This window comes from Sparus aurata, chromosome 22 (genome assembly GCF_900880675.1).
Source record: "Sparus aurata chromosome 22, fSpaAur1.1, whole genome shotgun sequence".
NCBI lineage: Eukaryota > Metazoa > Chordata > Actinopteri > Spariformes > Sparidae > Sparus > Sparus aurata.
Genome location: NC_044208.1, coordinates 16,132,781 through 16,154,801, shown reverse-complemented (window position 1 = coordinate 16,154,801; position 22,021 = coordinate 16,132,781). Strand labels below are relative to the sequence as shown.

General features: G+C 39.5%; 1 protein-coding gene across 2 annotated transcripts in view; it reads left to right on the top strand.

Moving 5' to 3' along the window:
- ppp2r5a (protein phosphatase 2, regulatory subunit B', alpha isoform) overlaps positions 1-22,021 on the top strand; it is a 58,912-nt gene extending 36,891 nt beyond the window's left edge. The window contains exons 3-13 of one of the 2 annotated variants that reach the window (XM_030405167.1): positions 3,512-3,613; positions 3,739-3,831; positions 10,900-11,030; positions 12,781-12,840; positions 13,833-13,941; positions 14,308-14,358; positions 14,556-14,606; positions 14,697-14,816; positions 15,327-15,454; positions 16,540-16,641; positions 18,393-22,021. In XM_030405167.1, coding sequence (XP_030261027.1) covers positions 3,512-3,613; positions 3,739-3,831; positions 10,900-11,030; positions 12,781-12,840; positions 13,833-13,941; positions 14,308-14,358; positions 14,556-14,606; positions 14,697-14,816; positions 15,327-15,454; positions 16,540-16,641; positions 18,393-18,663 — 1,218 coding nt within the window. In that variant the 3' untranslated portion in view covers positions 18,664-22,021. Of the gene's footprint in view, positions 1-3,511; positions 3,614-3,738; positions 3,832-10,899; positions 11,031-12,780; positions 12,841-13,832; positions 13,942-14,304; positions 14,359-14,555; positions 14,607-14,696; positions 14,817-15,326; positions 15,455-16,539; positions 16,642-18,392 lie in introns of both variants that reach the window. The other variant, XM_030405166.1, reaches the window with a different exon arrangement.

The following is a 22,021-nucleotide window of genomic DNA, read 5'->3' as shown; positions in this document are numbered from 1 at the left end:
ACATGTGCAGTTTTATTGCAGGCTTGTCAAAAGTGCTGCACAAAGCAAACAACAGCAGAAAAGTGAATTACTGTCTGTGTAAATCATGCAGGGACTCAACAGGTTCTGTCACTGTTTGGCTGGAAAAAGGGATGATGATTTTGGATGTGCAATTGTCATTTCCAGATGGTGTTTTCAGCAGCTCAGAAACAGCTGCAGTACATTCACAGACTTCTCTAAAATAACAGGAAGGACACAAGCAGGCAAATAACAGCCCAGTGCAACAGTGGTGAGCTGAAGGGCATCTCTGAATGCACAACTCATTCAACCTTGAAGGGGATGGGCTGCAGCAGCACAAGACCATGCCGCGTACCATTCCTCTCAGCTTATTACAAGATCAGGCTAACATGGTCATGTGAAAAGCAAAACCAGATCATGTGAATGCTATGGCACCGAAGCAGTGTTGTTGACCAGTCTTTCCAACAGGAGAGTGTATGATGTCATCATCTCTGGATGACTCCAGGAATATTAAAGTGACTTTGTATTGTGGAAAGCCTACAAAGACTCATTTCCACTTCACAAACTTGCTTTTAATCTGTGTTTTGTTTTTTTGTATCCATTTGAGAATAGACCAGGTAATTGCATAGCTGCTTCTCTGCTTGTCTGTTTAAAGTGTGTTTAAAGTTCTTCCGGAGTACCATTGCATTTGTAAAAAAAAAAAATTAAAATTTAATAGCTCAAAGAGGAACCTTCATGTATCTCATAATTTCAATCTGATTTTCAAAAAAGTCCACTGGACTAGCATTGTACTACTATAACACTTTTGGACTCATTATGGACAGTTCAAAAACAGACGATCAAAAATTGTTAAAGCACCAGAGATATTACCTTTTTTAGTCCACACATTTTTCAAGTCCTCGTCCCTACATTACCCACAACGCAGCATGACATCACTGCATTTATAGAATTACACAAGGCTTCCTCTGGACCCACAAAATGTTTTATTCCACCTTCTACACTTGCGTTGTAGTACTCCCCAAGATTTGTAAACACACTATCATGTGTACAATTGGTTCAACTTCAAGGAATGAGTCTTCCTCCTGCACGCACTACCCGGGCGCCATCCCTCTCGTAAACCAAATGGAGTATTTTTACAGTAGGTGGGAACTAACTAACTAAGGTCTAACACAGACATTTCCCGTTGTTTGCTTTAGCCTTTTTTTATACTGGGCAGTATGCCTCCAATTTGGCTGTCCTTTTTACGGCTAGGTCCACAGATTTAGTCAGAAGGCAGTATATTGGGGGTCTGTTTTGGTCCGCCAATATGACGCCTCGGAGGGTACACTTTTTGCCACCTCCATTGCTATGTAAATCCAAGTCGATGAAGTGCACTGTTGTGCGACCCGCAGCCGGGGAGTTTTAAAACCAGAAAACAGCTGATCACAGCAGTCAGTTCATGACTTCATCCGCGGATGTTAAGATGAGCAACTGGAAAGCCGCTGAGATCCGGGAGATGCTAGCATCTCCTCGGTCTCTGTAGCTATCTTGGTTGTCCGTTTGTTGTTGTAGCGGCAAGCTACTAACGGTCGCTACTTTCAAATTAAAACCCCCCTCGTAAGAACCCAGTTCTAAACTCCAGTGGGGTGCAACGTAAAGCTCTTATTTTGAGGACAAATTCGACCTGCTTCCTGTTAGCTGTCTGGTGCTTGAGGCAGCTAACGGAGGTGGTGAGGCGCTCCGCTGCACGCTTCCTTAAATAGCGGGGGTTTAACATTGAGGTGTGTTTGACTGAGGATGCGAGAATATGGGCCATGGATCTATAATTAAGCAAATCTATCAAGTGTCGCCACATTTAATATCACGGCAGGGGTGAAGCACCAATGTTAAGGCAGTGGCCATTCATGATTATGCTGCATCCCGCCGGTCTTGAGCGGGCAGCTGTGTAGCAGTTATGACTGACTGGTATCACGGGGCAAAATATTCTTCCAACGCATATGTTGTGCGTCACTGTTCAAGCCCAACTTCGTGCTTCACGTCAAATGTTTACGGCTACCCCAGTGGCGGCTTTTTTGGAAAGAAGGAATATTACACCTCCATTTCACATAGACAAGGTGGCAGATTGCAGCCTTTACCTTGCTAAATCTAAAAGGCGCTATGGTGTGTCAAAGGGGAACCAATATCTGGGCCTGATTCTCTGGATGTTGCCCGGAGTTTATATGTGAAAATAGCTCTAGTTAATGGCTTGAATTATTTTGACGCTGAAACTACACTTTTCCTTGATGATTAATACTGAAAAGTAAGACTGACTCGAGGCCTCCGGATCTAAAGTTTTTAGTCTTCAATTTTGGCCACAAGTGCAATGTTAATCCTCTCATTATACCGTCCTTTGCAGTTCTGCTAGCTTGTTCAGAAGTGATGCTCACTTGCAAAGGTCTTCTGTGAGTTTTTGCAGCATGTCAGTTTTTGAGCCACTGTCAGGTTTTAAATTCCTTTGGCACCTTCCTCCCCCATTAGTGTCATTTGGATTTTCCAGCTGCCAATAAGTAATTTGATGTTGTCTTTATCACTTCAGCATGATAGTGTGCAACCAGCCATATAATGCCAGCTTTTGCAGCTCCCCAATGCTATGTGTGTCACTCTCAAATTTACCCAGCAGCTAAAAATAACAAGGTGGGATAGAGGTGGCAGTGACCTGTCTACAATGATTGTCTCCGGTGCAGAATTTTAATGGGGATTGCAGCAGATGTGCGATCTCTAATGGTTTTATCCAGCTCTCTGTGTTTTGGCAGCGTTATTAAACATCTTCTGTTCAATGTAATAAACTTGGTAAGAGTCACTTTCCTTGTATTCGCTTCCTCTATGGTTGTACCACCAGCCCAGTGATTTGACTTTGTGTCCAGATGTGTGGATGTTGTGTGAGTTGTTTGACTTTCAGTCAAATAAACTTTAACCAGTTTTATTCCAAGGGTTTTAATATGATAAGCACACTGTCCCACCCATTCACAATAGACTGCATATACTGTATATGGTTAAAATAAAAGAAAGTAATCATCTACAAATCACAGGTTCACTTGTTGAATAAAGCAACAAGCAGCTTGTAATTAGCCACATAAATAAGATGATGTACCCCATTTTAAGCCAGTATTGCATGTTATTTCATTAACATATTTTTATTTTATCCAATCTACCCAATATGTCTCTTTATTTTAATGTAAAAACAAAACACTATTTTGAGAATCAGGGTTTTTTGTGTGATATGCGTTTTTTTTGTGCCCAATATGATGATACAGTATGTCAATATAAATATATCATTTTCAGATTATATTAATTGATACTGTTATGAAAACAAACATACCAGGCATGGCATGGTAAACATTTTTTTAACATGTATAAAATGGGTCATCAAGGACTGCCAACACTCCGAAGGGTAAAGGCTTACCTGTTGATTATCTATAGAAAATCACTTATTTTCCCACTGTATCCAGGTATATTTTTCCTTTTCCATTTATAAGATTCCTTCACTTTCCTTCAGATTTGCACCAATATATTCCGGACTCTTCCTCCAAGTGACAACCCTGATTTCGACCCAGAGGAGGATGAACCCACTCTTGAGGCCTCTTGGCCTCACATTCAAGTAAGGATCTGATACCTTCAGTGTCTTTGTCAACATTTAGATTACATGATTTACATGATTGTGTGTTGTAGTAGTTATATGGTCCATATGTCCATTAAATCTTTAAATTCTGTGTTATCTTCCAGCTGGTCTATGAGTTTCTCCTGCGTTTTCTAGAGAATCCAGACTTCCAGCCCAGCATTGCAAAGCGCTACATCGATCAGAAATTTGTTCTGCAGGTAAGAATCATGACTCTTAACTCTGTTGTTGCATAACAATGATAATGTGAACGTGTCAACAGGTTCAGAGTTAACCTACGTATAAAACGTTGACGAATTGGCTCCATCCCATTTCCAGTTTGTACCCCTACCCCTTGTTTTTGAGTGCCCTCTTGGGCCACAAAACAGAGATACAAGAGGGGTGCCGTTTAGCTCAGTTGGTAGAGCAGGCGTCCCATGTACAGAGGCTTTGTCCTCGCTGCAGCGGACCCAGGTTCGACTCCCGGTCTGGGTACCTTTGCTGCGTGTCGCTCCCCCTCTCTTTCATCTTGTTTCCTGTCTAAGTCTTCAACTCTCCTATCAATAAAAAGCCAAAAGGCGAAAAAAAAATACTTTCAAAAAATAGAGAGAGAGAGAGAGAGATACAAGGGTTACTGGTAAAAGTGTCCTTCTATGAAATTGAACAATCTTTTCAATACGTCAAATTATGGGACTGTCATGAACAAAGCTAACAAGTAAGCTAATCGGGCATTAAGAAACTAGTAATGATTGCTTCAGGGGTGCTATAAAACAAAGGACCATAATGCATTGTAACACAGAAAACAGGGATTCCTCATAAGCTTTGGTCTGATGTGTGCCTCTGAAAGACCTGTTTGTAGTCAACACTAGGTGTGAATTGTAGGGGCAATGGATGTATTAAGACTGGGAAGGTATCACAAGTTGTCAGTTCAATGCTTTTAAGTAGATATATTGTAAAATAGAAATTTTCTTGTTGGAGCACATTAAGAATACGCCATCATCAAATTCAGTGACAGCTAAAACTACATTAGCAGGACAAAATGCACCTTGATCACCTAGCATTAACAATAAATAGAGATTATTTCTCTCATTTTTTTTTAAATCATTGTCATAATTGTGCATTAGAGAAGACTGTTAGCTGACTTTTGAGCTGGGAGCTTCGTGATGGCTCTAATGCTGCATCTGTTGTTGGTTTGTTGGTTGGTTTGTCGGCAGGATTATACAAAAACTATAGAACAGATTTCCACCAAAATTGGATGGAGGACAGGTCTCGGGCCAGAATAGACACCATGAACTGTTTTTTTCGTCTTTTTAAATAACCCAAAATAATGCAAGAAGACCTCATTAACTTTCAGGGCTGATCTGGATAAAGGGACAAAATCCAGGGATTTCTTTCTCACTTTCTTTAACATTGTGAGAAAAGAGCGTTTTTGTCAGTTTTTCAGGGCTTAATGCATGGATCTTTATGAAAAATATTCAGCAGTGTTTACAATTTTACAATTTGATGTGCGATATGGTGAGCTTAAATTATGGTTAAGCAGTAATCGGTGTTTTAAAATATTGATACATGGCTATCTGGTTTAATATTGTATTAAGTGTGATCGAAATAAAGGGGAGTGTTTAGCATTGGCAGAGGTGCTCTACTGAGTGCTAATCTAGTTTTCTAAATCAATTAACTGTTCAGATGGACTCTAAAATGTCATAATTGCGAAAAATGCCTGTCAAGAGTTCAGTTTGATGTCTTTGAATAACTGATCAACCCAGAGATGGTGTTCCCTGTCTTGGAAGGAAAATACTCCCATTTAAGAAGCAGAAACCTTTTGAGTTTTTGCCATTTAGCTTGGTAAATGACTTAGCCTGCACGATATGAGGAAAATCTGCAATGTGCGGTAACACTGTTCAATATTGCGATGATGATCTAACTTTCGATAAATACACAAATATTGAAGTTTGCATATTATTAACTATATAGTTAATGATGGCTAACGTTAGTTTCGAATTGTTCGTGTAGGTTTTTATGGTTGTATTGCAGGTGGTGATGGAGGTTGGTTGTGTCTCCTCTAGAAGTTGCAACAACTGCTCAGCATGTTTCACACGATACCTTTGTTTGTAACACGTCGTCTCTCCTGAATCCAAAATAAGTCCATATAGCAGAAGTGCTGTTCTTGTTCACCACAAGGTCTTTGTCAACCACATTTTCATTGCATTTCTCTCCTCCCTCAGCCATCATAACGATCACCACCAAACTTATGCTGATTAATTTTGTCAGGGTAGCTAACGGCTAGCTGGGGCTTCATTGGCCCTTGAATCCAGGCCTCCGTCTGATAGGCTAAATGTTGGCATGCTCAAGGTGCATGCATGGCGCATGTAAACAAAATGATTTTTCTTATTCATCACCTGGCAGGCACTCTTTTGCGATGTGTTTATCGCACATGTTCATATCGAGCTGACAATGAAAATCCGATTTATCGGGCAGCCCTATAAATGACTGAAGCTGTTAATTGATAAGTCACTGCAGCTCTTCCTGGCTGTTACAGATGTTGGACAAATGCCGCGGCGAATAGCACAACAGTAATTACTAGCATATTGTGATTCTTTTTAAGAGTTCAACAACCCTTCAGTGTGGTTAGTTGGATGAGTCAAATCATTAATACGCTGTAGCTCAGCTACATCTCTAGGGCCCAATGAAATCCGTTTTATTTTTTCCCAAATTCCGTTTTATTTTTTCCCAAATTCCGTTTTTTTCCGTTTTAATTTTTAGGTATTCCGTTTTTTTCCGTTTTAATTTTTGGGAATCCTGATTTACTCTTATTATACTACTAAAAAACAGTGTGTTTTCAATGTAAATAACTCAAATGTACACAAATTAAATAGAAATTACCTTAAATTAATTGAGGGGACAAACATATTTCCTCAATACTGTACCGTACAGTACAGTAAAGTGCATCAAAAATATTTTGACTTCATCATGTCTTCATACAGTAGTATATTTTGTGTTTTTATGGGTTTCATTGAATAAAAACATGGTCAGCTCTCAGGCAGATCCAGAAAAGCCTCCCAGCCCAGGCAGAGTCAGCTAAGAAGGCTGTGGCTAACGGGGCTAGCTAGCTAACAGCAGCTACTGTTAGAAGCAGTTAACGGTCACTCTGGTATTATATGCAAATAATATGAATCGGACAGTGGCTTACTCTGACGCATTACACCTTTAATTATGATTTCTCAGGTCTGCTTCTTTGCAAAACAACAGTTCACCTGACACATACAAGTCGTTCGGGAACTGCTCAGCTCTGTACTGAGGGGTAAATGTCAAGTTTCTCAGCTTTTTCGCCGACGAAGACGGAGCCGTGGGCAGCCACTTCGCCATGCTTGCAATGTTTTGACGGGAGAGCTCAGTCTGTGGGGAGGGGGGCGGCGGCGACTTGTTGTGCCACCCAGATTTGGTTCCCCCACGTGCAGTTTTCCCCAGACAAAAGTTCCTCTTCCACACAAGAACAACATTTCAGTGAAATTATGTCAAATTCCGCGATATTCCGTGTTAAAAAGTAGATTCCGTTTTAATCGGCCAATTCCGCGATTCCGTCCGCAATTCCGTGATCGCGGAAATCATAGGGCCCTACATCTCTCCTGGCTCAGTACCCACCTACTGCAGGAATGCTTCATGTCTTTTGTGAATCCTCAGAGCAAAGCAGCAGCTAACAGGGGGACCACAGGGCCTGGAATGTTGGCTGGGCCACATCCGAGGTGCCTGGACTGACTTTCCATGATGTGAGTGTGTCGTGGGGGAGCTTTAAATAGCTGCAGGCTGTTTACTCTTCAGATTTGAGAGAAGAGGACTGTGGTTGGAGGAGAGCGAATGAGGTGGAGGTTTTGGGGGTGCAATAAAAGCTGGGGAGGAAGGCCTGTGGTTTGGTTCATTTGAGTTATCGTAATACACAGAGCATAGGAGTAGGAATATCCCTCAGAGGTGTTCACATACATATTCACCAGAGAGGTCGAAGCATGAAGGCAGCCAGGCAAAGGCTCCCTGGAGGAGTCCGAGGCTTGGTGGTTTGATCAAGGGCACTTTGACATTTTTGTGTTGCAGGGTTTAGAAGGATGAAGCACCAGGGCATCAATACAAAGACTCTGAGGGGGATTCCTTCTTAGGTGTATCTTACTTTTTTTAACCTGCATCTCAAGGCACTCTGCACCTCAAATAAAGTACATATTTGAGGTTGTTCTACGGATTTTAGTTTAAAACATAAAAAATTACCTGAAATTACCACAGAATGTGAATACATAGACTTCATAAAAGTTGTGACGTTATGACGTCTATGTATTGTGTTGCAGAGATATCTACTGAAGTTAGCAGTAGGTTAGGTAACCAACCTGCTCTGTCCCCTCCTGGTTGATAACTCCTCTGCTGGCAGTGTAAACACCAACACTCCACAAGTTCTCCAAACTGTCTGGACTGCTAGCTCCACGGCAGCTACAGTTACTGTAGCAGTTGCTCTAGTGATACGCAGGCCTTTGTTTATTTTGAGTATCTATTCAACAGGTGGCTAATTGTTACATATTGCACCTTTACACCAACCCCTAGAATGATCTTGGTCATCATTAATATTTGACAGTTTGACATGTATTTAAAGGATAAGTCCACCAAAAATTCCAGTATTCAAGAGACTTGGATTACTTTGGGTGAATTTATCCTTTTGAAGTGTTTCTGTTTTTGTGTTATTGTCTTGCAGTCCCACCCTCAGCTCGGTGTGGAAAAAATGTTGATGTTAACCTTGTCTTAGTCAAATTGTGATTGAATAGTAAACAAAATAATCGTGTTTATGATTGTTTCTATAATTGAGCGCCCCTATTCTGAAGCGGCAAAATAAGATACACATTGTTGTCTTGGTGGCATGTAATTTTAAGCAGCTGCTTTGGAGCCTTCGGTCTTGCTAGTTGATGGCATGTTTTGTTCTTTAGATACAAAACTGTGCTGCTCTGGTGCCTTAGGATCGACCCGTGCAGAAAGCAGCTGCTGCTGAAAACATCCTGCGACATGGGAAAACAACCATATGTGGAGTTACGAGCAGAACATATGGGCAGTCATGTAGTTAGGCTTTGTCTGTTTCTTTTTTCTTCAGGGATCACTGGTAGAATTTTATGAAGTACGTCTGTGCTGGCATTAGGGGTCTGTTTTTACTTAGTTTACGGTTGAATATGAAGTGTTAAAGTTGTCAAAGGCCTGTTGTTACATTTAAGTCACTACCTGGTTCAGAAAGTTCAGTCTCTGTGTTATTGACATCCTCGGTTTGATGTTTGCATGAACAGTAAGAGCAGAAACTTTGTGGAAACTCCTAACCTGGCGTGCGGTACACTGGTCTGCTGGCTCGGTCTAGATGTAACTAAACTACTCGGCTGTTTTTGCTCACAGTGTTTAGTTTGTTTTGAGAGGCAGTAGGACAGCTACCTGCTTCTGCTAATAACTGTGTGTGGTAGCTTCCTCCTGCTATATCCATACTACAGAGCTGATCAGGCAGTTTTTCAGGGTGGTCAAGAACACATATTTGCATTGCACATTGATGTAATCTCAGATATATTTGGTTGAAAGACAGGTTCAGCTTACTAATATGATTTCGTAGTGAATCACCTTGTTATCGCGACTATGACATTAACAAAAGACTTGATTAATGAATGAATATCTATATGTGAGTGATTTTTGTCTTTATCATCGTACCTTGCATCAAAATACAGAGGATTTGTCAAGTAGCCTGGTAATGGTTATTCTGGGATGTGTCATGTTGTGGCCTATTGTGACTGATTATTGACATTTCCTTAGGCACACACAGGAGATCTGAATTGTACCCAGGCAGCTTTTGTTTCATAATGAATCAAATGTCTATGTCCCAGTTCACCTTCATTGATCAACCTCAATGGGGTTCCATCTCTTATGTGTGGTTGGTAAGGATTTGACCAACACACTGAGCGAAATGTTGGCAGAATCAAGTATGAATCAAGGCACTTCTTATAGGAAAAATCTGTATCTTTAAACCTGGGTCCAGTATTTACATGTTTAAGTGTGTAAATTATTCATACTTCAAAGATTTGGAATCAGTCCAGACTGTTAAAGATACGTACCCTAAAAGTGTTTGTTTTTGCCAAACACAGGCTCAGTTCGTTATTCTAAATGACAACGATATGGAAATGATTCCTGTGGAGATGGACCTTTAAGTTGAATAATAAAATTAATAGTTTTCCTTACCCAACCCATTACATAAATGGACAATTTCGATAAAATTGCATTCAACAGTTGAAAAATACATTTGTCATTACCCTTTGATCTGTTGCACTGGTGTTTAATATGTTTGACTGAATGAATGTGTATGAGCACAGCGCTAAAGGAGAACCCGTGTCCATGATAAAACCATTTCCTGGATATACGCAGGTTTAAATATAGTCATCTGTCACCAAGGTGCTGTTGGTGCACTAGTAAGCCATAAAAACTACGAAGATGATTTGAGCCTGAAAACATTTTTTTGAACTCAAGCATCAGCTCGGCTGCCCTCAGCAGTATTGTAACAGTGACTCATCTTATGTTGCTTTAAATAGCTTTTAAAAACCAGGGATTTCAGATCTATTTACAATACTGAGCATTCAGCTGCACATGCTGTATATTTGTTATATAAGATGCTTTTAGCTGGTGTGATATGATTTGAATATTTATACCTATTTGCACAAAATACAGCCTTACAGTGAGCACAATAAATTTTTCCCTACTTTGCTGGTTAGACAAGAGGTGGGCGATTATTGGAGAAAACTAATTTTACGATATATAATCACAGCACGTAGTCAGGGTAACCTGTGGTGTTTTAGAGTGAATGCTCATTAAACCTCAGGGAAAATTGTCCAGGACATTGCATGACAAAGGCTACATATTGAATGAGTAATCTACTGTAGTAATGAGGACGGATGCAGAATAAGTCTTCAGCCCAGCAGGTGATTGATTGATCAAGTCATCATCCACTCACTTCGCAGTAATCTATTAAGGGAAAACTAGAGACCAACAGCCCAATTAGTCACAACCTCCCATCAGCAGTTACCACCAAAACCCAGTAATGATGAGTATTTGATTAAATGTATTTCCAATGTTACAAAGATTTACAGTTCAGCCAGATGCTATCATATCACACTATAGGTCCGGTGTAAGAGAATCTAGTTATGCCAAAATAAGTAGCCCTACAGTACGGAGACTATAATAATATGTTATTGATTAATTGAAAACTGAGTCAGTGTGTTCATCTTTGTCTGTCCCTTCAGCTGCTGGAGCTGTTTGACAGCGAGGACCCGAGGGAGAGGGACTTCCTCAAGACCATCCTGCACCGGATTTATGGAAAGTTCCTGGGGTTGCGGGCCTTCATCAGGAAGCAGATTAACAACATTTTCTTGCGGTGAGTAGAAAGCATGCTTGATGTCCTGCCATAGGGCCATGTAGAGGATGTCTTCCTTTTTCTTTATTTTCTTGTGTTCAACCAGGTGAATGTCAGTGTAATTGAAACAACATAAAGAGGCTAAGACAACTATCACGAAAGAGTATGTTACGTTCAGGTACACCAAAAAGAATTAAGAATTGTGTCTGAAAGTTACAATCTTGAGTGGCCCATCCAGTTCGATGGGAAACTGAAACTCACTTCTGAGTCTTTGGCAAAAAGTCCTTTTCCATAGACACATAAGGTCATTGGTTGCATTTCTATCCTTGTATTTTATACTTATTTTGAGGTAACATATGATAAAAGGTTGATGGAAACCGCAAAATTTGGAGAGAAAAAAGTCCAGGTGGTTTTTTTTGCCATTTTCAGTTAATGCACTCAAGAGAAGAAACTAAAGATTTAACAGTGAATTTTCTCTCATAGATGGCCAAACAACTAGTTTTGCTTCCTCTTATTTTTTTCTTCTTTTTGGAGGCCTTCTGGTGGTTGACAAACAACTTTAATGAAACCAGGCTTTGTGTAACATAGTTTCTTCGCTCCAAACCAGGTGATGGAAATGGTCCTAATTCGCAGTTTAATTTCTTCTTGTTTGCAACATTTCAAAAGGTTATTCCAAATTTATTTCACAACTAGTTTTTCACATGGCTATGGTCATTTTTACAAAGAAAACATTCTCTATGGGCATTAGCAGCAGCACAGAAACTTTCCTTGCAGCCAATATCCATTTGAGGATCTCAGGAACTAATCCTGTGTTTCAACTGAAAGTCACCCAGAAACCAAACATTCCTATTTTCTAAAGGTTCAGGAATCATCCAGGGCCAAGGTTGCAGGGCTGATTGATCAAGCACAGACACACGTGCTGCTTCAACTCAACACAGCTTCATTCAGATACTAGGAACTACTGGATGCCACTAGTATCAATATAAGGACAAAGGCTGGTCATTTAGTTTTAGTATTCATGAGTAGTTTAAAAATAAAGTGGGGGTTAACACCATCTTGTTTGACGTTTTAACCATCTAAGACGTAGTTATATCTACATATCCTTAAATTGCTGCAAGTCGGTACAAACAGATTCATCCCAGCCCCTCGAAACTGACAGGCAATAGAAAAACGTTCAGATGGAGGCATCAGATATTCTCAGCAGCAGTGTCTTGATTCTCTCTGCCTCCTGTTGCTGCGTGACAATAGGCTGCAGATGATTGAAACAGGGGGCACTTGATGTCGTTTCCAACAGGCAAGGTGGCAAAACGGGTGCATCCACTTTGACCATCTGTCACTGGGAATAAAAATAGTGCCACAGTTGTCAGGATCGGTCTGTACATACCAAGGCTGCATGGCTAGATGGGTTACCAACCAGAGGAGGTGAATGATGTGTGAATCATTAAGTTACATCAGAGCAGTCAATTTATGGTCCCTAGATAAATATGTTTATTTTTCCAAGTTATTATTAGTTGGCTATCTAAATTAGACTTCCTAGTAAATAAAGAAAGTTGATCCCTGTTTCCTGCGCAAACTCTGAGAGACTGACAGCTTGTTTGGGCACAAGGACTTCATATAAAGGATGAATTCTTCAGGTTTTGTGATCCGCATGGGATGCCAAAATGGAGCAATGTTATTTGAAAGGAACCCACCATTAGGAGCAGTTTGAATCAGCCCTGTGCTTAGATTTTGAAGGTTTTTGGGCTCATGTGTTTCATTATTTCTGTTGCAGGTTCATCTATGAAACTGAGCACTTCAACGGAGTTGCTGAGCTGCTAGAAATCCTGGGAAGGTGAGTAATAACATTTGGCCATGTGACACAAAAGTCAATGTTGATATCCACTGTTGACTAGAAGAACCTTTGTTTCAATTTTCCAAAGCAAAGTTTTAGTGAGTTGGCCACAAGTCAGGTAAAAAAGAAGCGGGGGGAAATTTTTATTTTTATTTTTGTCATTGTATTTTGTGGTTTTGACAGTGGAAACACTACCACTTTGTCCACAAGGGCCTTCATAATCAACAAAATATCAATATTCCTTGTAGTAGCTTTAATCTGTCTATTATTTTCCCCATTAATCTATAGTTGTTTCATCTGTGAAATAAGGAGATGGTGAAAAATGTTGTTCAGTGTTTCCCAAAGGCCAAGGCGACATCCCTAAATGCATTTTTTTGTCAAATGATAATAAAGTTTTTATTAACATATAAAACCCTCCAGATAATACATTCAGTTGGATGTGAGCTCATAAATTTCAGCCAGTATGCTCATAAATATCAAATAGATAAAGTAGGCCTGCTAATATTACCAGCATGATAAATACATGGAAGCAAATATATCAGTCACAGCTTTTAAAAGAATGTGTCACACCTAGCAACTGGGTCAACTCCGCCTGCTCACTAAGATGGAAGTTTCTGTCCTTTCCTTGCTCATGGTTGCTTCATCAAGTTTCCTAAATCATTGCTATGCTCAGACCCCTCAAGTTTGGAGGCTCAGTTAGAAGCTCTCTGAAAGAACTCGCTGGTTTGTCATATCTTAAGTGCTGATAGTCCAGGTTGTGAACAGGCTTGTGGAGAATGTTGACGTGTGTTCGATGACGTGGAGAACTTGTGCTCTCTTGCAGTCCTGAACTAAAAGACCCCTCAGGCTTATTCTATTCAGTCATCCTGGTTATGACATTGCACTGCCTTTCTCTTAACAACCGTTGTCTCATTTTGTTGTAGTATTCAGTTTGTGCTGCTGTTTTGTATTTCCCTACAGTAATCTGTCTCCTGGTATTTTTGTGTTTACAGTATCATCAACGGGTTTGCGTTGCCTCTAAAGTCAGAGCACAAGCAGTTCCTCATGAAGGTGCTTATCCCGTTACACACAGCTAAAGCGCTGTCTCTTTTCCACGCACAGGTAGGGGGAAACTGACTTTACTACTAATTATATTATTTTGTTATAACTTGATTTTGGCAACATATGCTTGATTTCTATCATTAAAGGCTGTTGTTAAGAATGATCTCTCCAGGATTAAGCACTATCATAAACTAATCTTTTCATATTGCACCTCCCGGTGGTGAGGAAAGGGAAATGCACTTGGTCAGTCATTATTACTGTGTTTAATCTTACATTTCTCAAATTTTCCACTGCAGGAATCAAAGAGTAATTACATTGATCATTGATTTTCACCACAAATTTAAAAATAGATATCTTTTGAGATCATGTTCGGTTCGATGCGATCTTTGGGTGCATTTCCTGTTCTTCGTTTGTGTCCCTCAGCTGGCGTACTGTGTGGTCCAGTTCCTGGAAAAGGATCCTACACTCACTGAACCGGTACATTTTTTCATTTTAAAAAAAATATCATTCCTCCCACTCAAAGCACTAAGCCTTGAGCACTAAATTAGTCTGCAGAGAAATCTGTAGTGGGTGCCAATAGCCACCCACTTAAACAGACTGTTGCTGTGTTATTTTCGTTCTTTTCTTGTGACATTCAAGAGAAATTCTCACGAACATCTCTTTTGTTTTTGCAGGTTATCCGTGGGCTGCTGAAGTTTTGGCCTAAAACCTGCAGCCAGAAAGAGGTATTCTATCTATAAATACACTTAACACTCATCACTGTGGTCAATCAGATCTTGATGTTGCTTCCTGCTCCATGTCTCCTCTCTAATTAGGTGATGTTTCTGGGTGAGGTCGAGGAGATTCTGGATGTCATTGAGCCAACGCAGTTCAAGAAAATCCAGGAGCCGTTGTTCAAACAGATCTCTAAATGTGTGGCCAATCCACACTTTCAGGTACACGTGACACAAATATACAGAGACATGTTTAATCATTTGCCCATAACTGTTCAGACATGAATGCTGACTGCAAGCTGCTGAAGTAACTATACAGTAAATGTTCATTACAGCTTTATTTAGACATGGCATTTATGGAAAGAACCACGTGTTTGCTTGATATTTAGCACATTATAAGTCTGAAGGAAGAAGGCTGTTTTCTGATCTGTAACGAGCTGCAATAGAGATGAAGTTGAAAATGTGTTTTTGTTTGGACCCTTAATGAAAGAAAATGACCTAGCTTTTCCCAGTGAATCCTTAAATACATTTTCTTATCAGCAAAAGGATTCTACAGCATAGACTGTAAAGTCTGACGTAAGAACAAAAAATGACAGTGATAGAAAATGTATTTACTTGAATACAGAACTGTATAGTATTGTTTGGTACAAAATCAAAGCTGTCTCCTTTCAGTCAGCCCATATGAAGAGTTTTGACCTTTGACTGCAGTATTTGCCGTCTCTGTCTTCACAGGTAGCAGAGCGAGCGCTTTACTTCTGGAACAACGAGTACATTCTCAGCCTCATCGAGGAGAACATCGACAAGATCCTCCCGATCATGTTCGGTAGCCTGTACAGAATCTCCAAAGAGCACTGGAATCCGTGAGTACTCCAGTCAGGAGTGGGCGGTTTCAGTCCGACTAACTTAATAATCATTCACACACAGAAACACGTGCTTGACTAAGAACTGTGATTTATACACAAAACCTGTAATGCTATGAAGATAAACTGAGCTCGAAGTTCCAATTAATGACTCACACTTACAGCCACATTTGTGACTCATTAGACAATGGACCTGTTGAGTGTGGATTGTATTTATTGTTCCCAAACATCAAGAATTAACATCCATGCACACAAAAAACCTGCTGTGTCAGTTTAAAGCTGCTGTCATGTGCTTTTCTTTAGATGGTGTTTACATGCAAACATTAATGACAGACATGCAGAGGCCACCATGATGAGTCTCAAAAGTCATTTATCGCTGTGCACACACGTAATTTTTTCTCATTACTCACTCAGAACGTTGTTTGTATACATGGGTAAAAAGTAATATGTTATTTGAAAATAAGTGCTGCATCTCTCAGCTTAATTAACAACAGTTTGCGTGAATATTTACAGTATGTGGAGAAGTATTTTTCAATCATAAGAGAGTCACAAGCACAGCAATAAAACATGTACAGTTTGCCAGTGAATTCAAACTTAAACCATGTTAAAGTGTTTTACAAACTAGAAAATATAAGTAAGATAATACAAGAAGTTAGAGTGACACAGTACGGTTATAAAGTATACATTTACAATAATAACACTAAAACAGAAACACAATATAAGCAGCACAGAGTTCATTCATTATGAGAGTTCTCATATGACAACTAACCTTTTCTAAAGCAAAGCCAGTTACATTATGATTAATATATTAAAAATGACCTGACTAAAAGCTGCAAGTGCGATGCAAAAATGCGATTATATCATTCATACATTTTGTGAATCAGGCCATGTTTCACCTGGACCACAAAAGCCTGCTTCTGTGACGGTATTCTCCATGAAAACTGCTGACAGTGGGTTAAATTCGAGAATATCAGTTATAAATTCACGATTTAAGGATTTTGATTTAGGTAATATGTCACTGATCTGATCGCATGAATGTTACCTAGATGAGTTACTGATGCCTGAGCGTCTCTGCCGTGTTGCAGGACAATCGTCGCTCTGGTCTACAACGTGCTGAAGACACTGATGGAGATGAACTGCACACTGTTCGATGAGCTGACCTCTTCCTATAAAGCAGACAGGCAACGGTGAGTAACGGACACTTTCAGAATTTTGAACATGGTCTGTAAATTACATCAAACACTCTTTCATGTCATTGTTTTTGACAACGACCAGGCCATTTCAGTTATTGACCCTGATATTCATGTTCACTCCATCAATAACTATTAGGTTTTCGCTGAAAGAATGAATCTGTGCAGTTTCTCTCTGCTCTGCTGTTTAGAATACAAGGTACTGCAGGTTATCTACCAGGTGGTTTATTAATAGGCGATTAATTGCCATCAAAATGCATTTGAGTCAATTCTGTTTTAAATCAATAACACAATAACGTGTGTGAGAAGAGAATGCTCCCTGAAGCTACTGAAGATCACAGAGAAAAGCTTCTTTGACAGTCAGAATAAGACATGAACAATAATAAAACATCCAAAGGGACCTGACATTACAAGCAGTTTCCTGCACACCTCTGGCCAGACAAAGCTGCAATCAGTAATAATAGATTGTATCCTTGTGGTATTTAGAATAAAGTGGCAGTTAGATCCAGTTTAATCCCAGAGGATGATTCGACCTTTCTTCACTAGCCACGGCAGCGAGCCGGTATTGTTTTCACTTTGTGAGTCATTTTGTGTGCGTAAATTACCACATAAGACATTTTGAGTCCTTTGCCAGTTGTTTCTACATCTGTGGGCAGATTTTGTCCCCTTGGCAGCATCACAACTGTGCAAGATGCAGTCATGAAACTTTACAGGTGTGGAGTTAAGTTGTAACTTGAAGTCTAGTTAAAGTTTTGTAAAAGGGTCATGCACTGCTTACATCACACACACATTATACATGGTGGCTCTGTATACAAAACACTTTATTTACTGTTGAATGTCGTGAAGATCAGGTGGTTATCATCATCTGTGAGTGTTGAAACGCTCACAGGTTGTGTTTTCTATAAGACGCTCGAACTATGAGAGAATATTTGTCGTGTGGTTTTAAGCATTAAAGCCAAGAAACCAGATGTTGTTTCTGTAAATGAGAGCAGCAGACAGGTGGTTGATTAGAGGGATGCAGCAGTTGATCTAAATTTACATCTGTACCTGCAAATTGATTTTGCTATTTGTTTAACATAATCCAGGCAAATGAGTTGAGATTTGTTGAAGTGATATCCTGAACATAGTTTTCGCTTTAGACACAGAAGACTTGTAGTTGTGCCTTCTACTAGGACTATAAAATTGGCATTCAATTGAGCCTCAAATGTTTGGTTTTTTTAAGTGTATTTTCGTGCCATAAAGAAAGTCTGACTTGTAATCATCAGAGCAATCTTGTCTGATCACAGCTTGATTTATTCGACTTTAGTTCGAGTGCAGTTTAGAGAATATTCTTCTTGCCAAGATTACCGATTGTTTCTTGCTAATGGTGTCTCTCTTGTTAATGAGTACACACTGCCTGGTCACATTTGGTGGTCCATAGAAATCTATTGAGGGCTTTATAGAAGTTATAGACAGTTATTTGAAAATTGATTCACAGATGTTAAATGGCTTAGAAAATGTAAAATGACCTTCTGTCAATCAGCCAGTTGGTCACAAGTTTTATGTTTTGGTGCAGGAGGCAAAAATCGGACAAATAGGAAAACAGAGCACCTGTTTTCAGCAGGAGCTGCCATGTTAAAAGAAAATGCTGCTATGTGTACCTTTTTAATTGGGACAGAATTTGCAGTATTTCTTGTTTATATTTTATTTCCTGGTGGTTATTTTTAAAAGCAAACCTAAACAGAAGTCTTCAAATGTGGTTTTCACAGGGAGAAGAAGAAGGAGCAGGAGAGGGATGAGCTGTGGAAAAATCTGGAAGAGTTGAGGCTCAACAACACCACTCTGGTCCAGAACAACAGCCACGGCCTCCCGGGTGTCCACAACAACAACAACAACAACAACAACAACAACAACAACATCAACATCAGTAGTAATAATGACACCCAGGACAAGAGTGTTGATGCTGCTGCCGTCACCTCAGACAACAACGATCCTGATGTCAGTGAGACGGCCAGCGAGAGCACCACATGTGCCAAATGACAGCGGACGTTGTTTTTTTATTCCGTGACGGTTTGACGTGGTGTTCAGGACTGTCAGGAGACGATTAACGGAGACAGAAAAAACACAAATTACACCTCAGCAGTATATTAAAGCTACTTAGAGTGACTTAGAATGCCAGCATTTCTTTGGCAGAAAACAAATATATATATTTCAACTTAAGACTATTTTTGGATGTTACAGTGTGGCTGCAGTATCTTGTTTATTTGTCTGATCAAAGATGTATCCTTTCACATTTAGTTTCTTAACTGATGATTCTTTTTTTTTTGTTATATTCATTGTATGATACACGGGAGGGGAGAAAATAATAATGACTTGAATTTAATGTTTCGATTGTGCTGCACTTAGACAAGCTGAATAGCTATTTAAAGATGTCTATTTTTTAATGTGCTTTTCCTTGTTGCTGCCAACACAGGGGTGCAAACCTTAAGGAAGAAGGGAACTTTGGGAGTATTATTGGGCAGATGGGACCAGATCCAAAATTAGATGTTTAGTGTCCTTTAATGTATAGTATAAGGGCTGTTATCAGGGGCTAGAGGACAGGTAGAGGTAGAGGATGGGAGCTGCATGGCCAAAAAATTGTTTTATCCTGATGAAAAATAGTCCCAGATATGGAGTGATATCTCTCCAAGTCGTAGTATGAAGTCAAAACTTCATTACCATCAAATTTGTGAGATTATTTTTGTGTTTCAGGTGTTGGCAAATATTTTTTTTTTATCTGGGTGAAGCTAATACTCGTAACACAACACCTGAATTTATAGGATTATTTACACTAAAGTATTGAGAACAGGTTTTCAGAGAATGAAATGTTTTTTTCAGCCTGATTTGGGATTAAGGAATAATTTTACATTTTGAAAAAATAAAGTTCATCAGCTTTCTTGCTCACAGTTAGATGAGAAGTTTGATTGCACTTTCCTGTCTGTGCAGTAAATATGAAGCTAAAGCTAGCAGATGGTGATCTTGGCTTAACAGCAGGAAACGGGGAAACATCTCGCCTGGTTCGGTCTAAAAAAACCCAATCTCTCTTATTCGATGTATGTTGAACTTGACAGCAGTGCAACCTGTCATATAAAACGGAACCACATGAAAATTTCATGTTAGAATTACCTGGCAAAAATAACTAATTCTCCTCTGTCTCTCTCATCGTCAAAATATGCTTACAGGATAGCTTCACCCAACATTTAAAATCAGTCATAATCTCTTCACCCCTCATACTGACAGAAAGTCGGGTGTAGTTTCGTAGCCCACGAAACATTTCTGGAGCTTCACAGCAAAACAGTGTTGTAGCATATCCTTAACAGCTGAAGTAGACAGGGTCTTGTTTTGTTACTTTTCCTGTTACTTTTTTGGGTGAAATGTTCCTTTAAACTCTTAAAACATAGTGGAATCACTTCACCGTACATTTAGTTAACAAATCAACGTTTTATTTCATCACTATAAATGACATGTTTTTTTCCAGTGAACATCCTTTTTAAATGAAAAAACAATCAATCTTTAAAACGCTAATCATAAATCATACGGTCACCCTGTACAGATAAAAGGATAAATAAATGGTAAATAAATCTCATCGCCCTGATGTCCATTTGTTAGTTGCAAGTCAAAATCAGTTAGAAATATCAGTGTAGGACTGTATGTTATCGAGCCAGACCACACTTTCAAGTCACTCATGAGGATATTTACTGTATGATTGTACCAATTCACAATTATCCTGGTAATGGAGTTCACCTCAATCAACTAATTCTAAGTATTTTCACCGTGATCTGAGATAAAATCTTTTATCCTCCCATCCTGAGTCATGTGGACGCTGTATTTCTTCTGTTTAACTCGCCTTTATTGTGACCAAAGATTAAAAAAGAACTTCTTATTTTACTGTAATATATTCTCTGTAAATGCTCCATCTTTACTTCCAGGATCGTATTTACCTTAATCAACGCGCCCTCGTGAATTCAGCCCCCTGCTTTGCTCTAACATCAGTGCGAATCATAATTTTGGGGGAGTTTATGCACAGGACTATTACTTCCTCAGTGTTTTGTAATCTTGGCTGTTAATACGTTAGCGAACGATGTGCTCGTAGGCAGGTTTTCTCACCTTTGAACTAGAGCTGCTACAGCTATGACATTAATCACTAACTTGATTAATAATATGGTTAAATCATGTTAGTAATTCTTTGAGGAAATGAAACGACTGAGTTATCTGATTCCTGCTTCTTATATGTGAATATTGTTTCAGGTTTCTTTTCTTTTTTTTTTTGCTCCTCCATCACAGTAAACTTAATATTTCATCCCTCTCTACGAAACACATTTCACATTTTTGCTTTGGGAAACGCTTATCACCTTTATTTGACTTTTTTTCTAACATTTTCTGGACCAAACTGCTGATCTCTAAATCGAATAAAACAATCAACAGCAAAGAAAATCGATAGTTGCATCCCTTCTTTGGACAGAGCCAGGCCAGCTTGCCCCCCCCCCCTTTTCCAGTGTAGCTTTGTATTTGCCGCACAGACATGAGAGTGGAATCTGACTTCTCACCTTACCCTCAACTATAAAGCCAATAAGAGTATTTCCCAAAGTGTTGAGCCATTCCTTTAAAAGTCGTGGATTTAAGAGACGGAAACATTTGAGACCTACAGTTCTGTATTTTTCCACAGTATTGAGAAGGCAAATATTTTTGAATGTCTCATTTTGCGGGTGGATTATGATGGGGATGCAGGATGAGCTTGAGTGTATATTTGTTGAGTATATGTATGTGTATATGTTAGTTTGGAGGCTACCTTAAGGGAAATGCCACTCCAATTTTAAGATGTTCTGTACAGCACATTGTTTCTGTGGTCTAGGGGAGGAGAACTCTTTAGGAGCATTATGGGTTTCTTATCCGGTGTTCTACTATGCACAAGAGGTGGATTTTGTGTATCGTGAGTTTTAATATCCATATTCGGCTCATTGTACAGTAATCACATTAAGAAAAAATTAACAGCAGAAGACTGTTTTCACAAGAAATCTTTACCATCAATGCCTGTCCACCCCCTTCACCTCGAGACGTTACTGTGGCCTCGTGTTTGGTTTGTGACGTTGGGAGTTGAAACTCGTGTCCACAAACTAAATCTGACCGCCACAGATCATAGAAACAACTTCTTAAACATTGAATGGCGTTTTCCTCTGACGTTTGAGTTCCTATTTCTTAGGTCCAGTCCCTTCTGATGCCTTTCTGTCAGTACTGCATTCCAACCTCTGTGTCGTTAAGAAAAAAAAAAAAAAAAACCTGTGTGGGGAACCTGTTTTGTAATCGCAGATCTTATTTAGGTTTCACCATCAAATAAAGTCGACTTTATCTTTCTACTCAA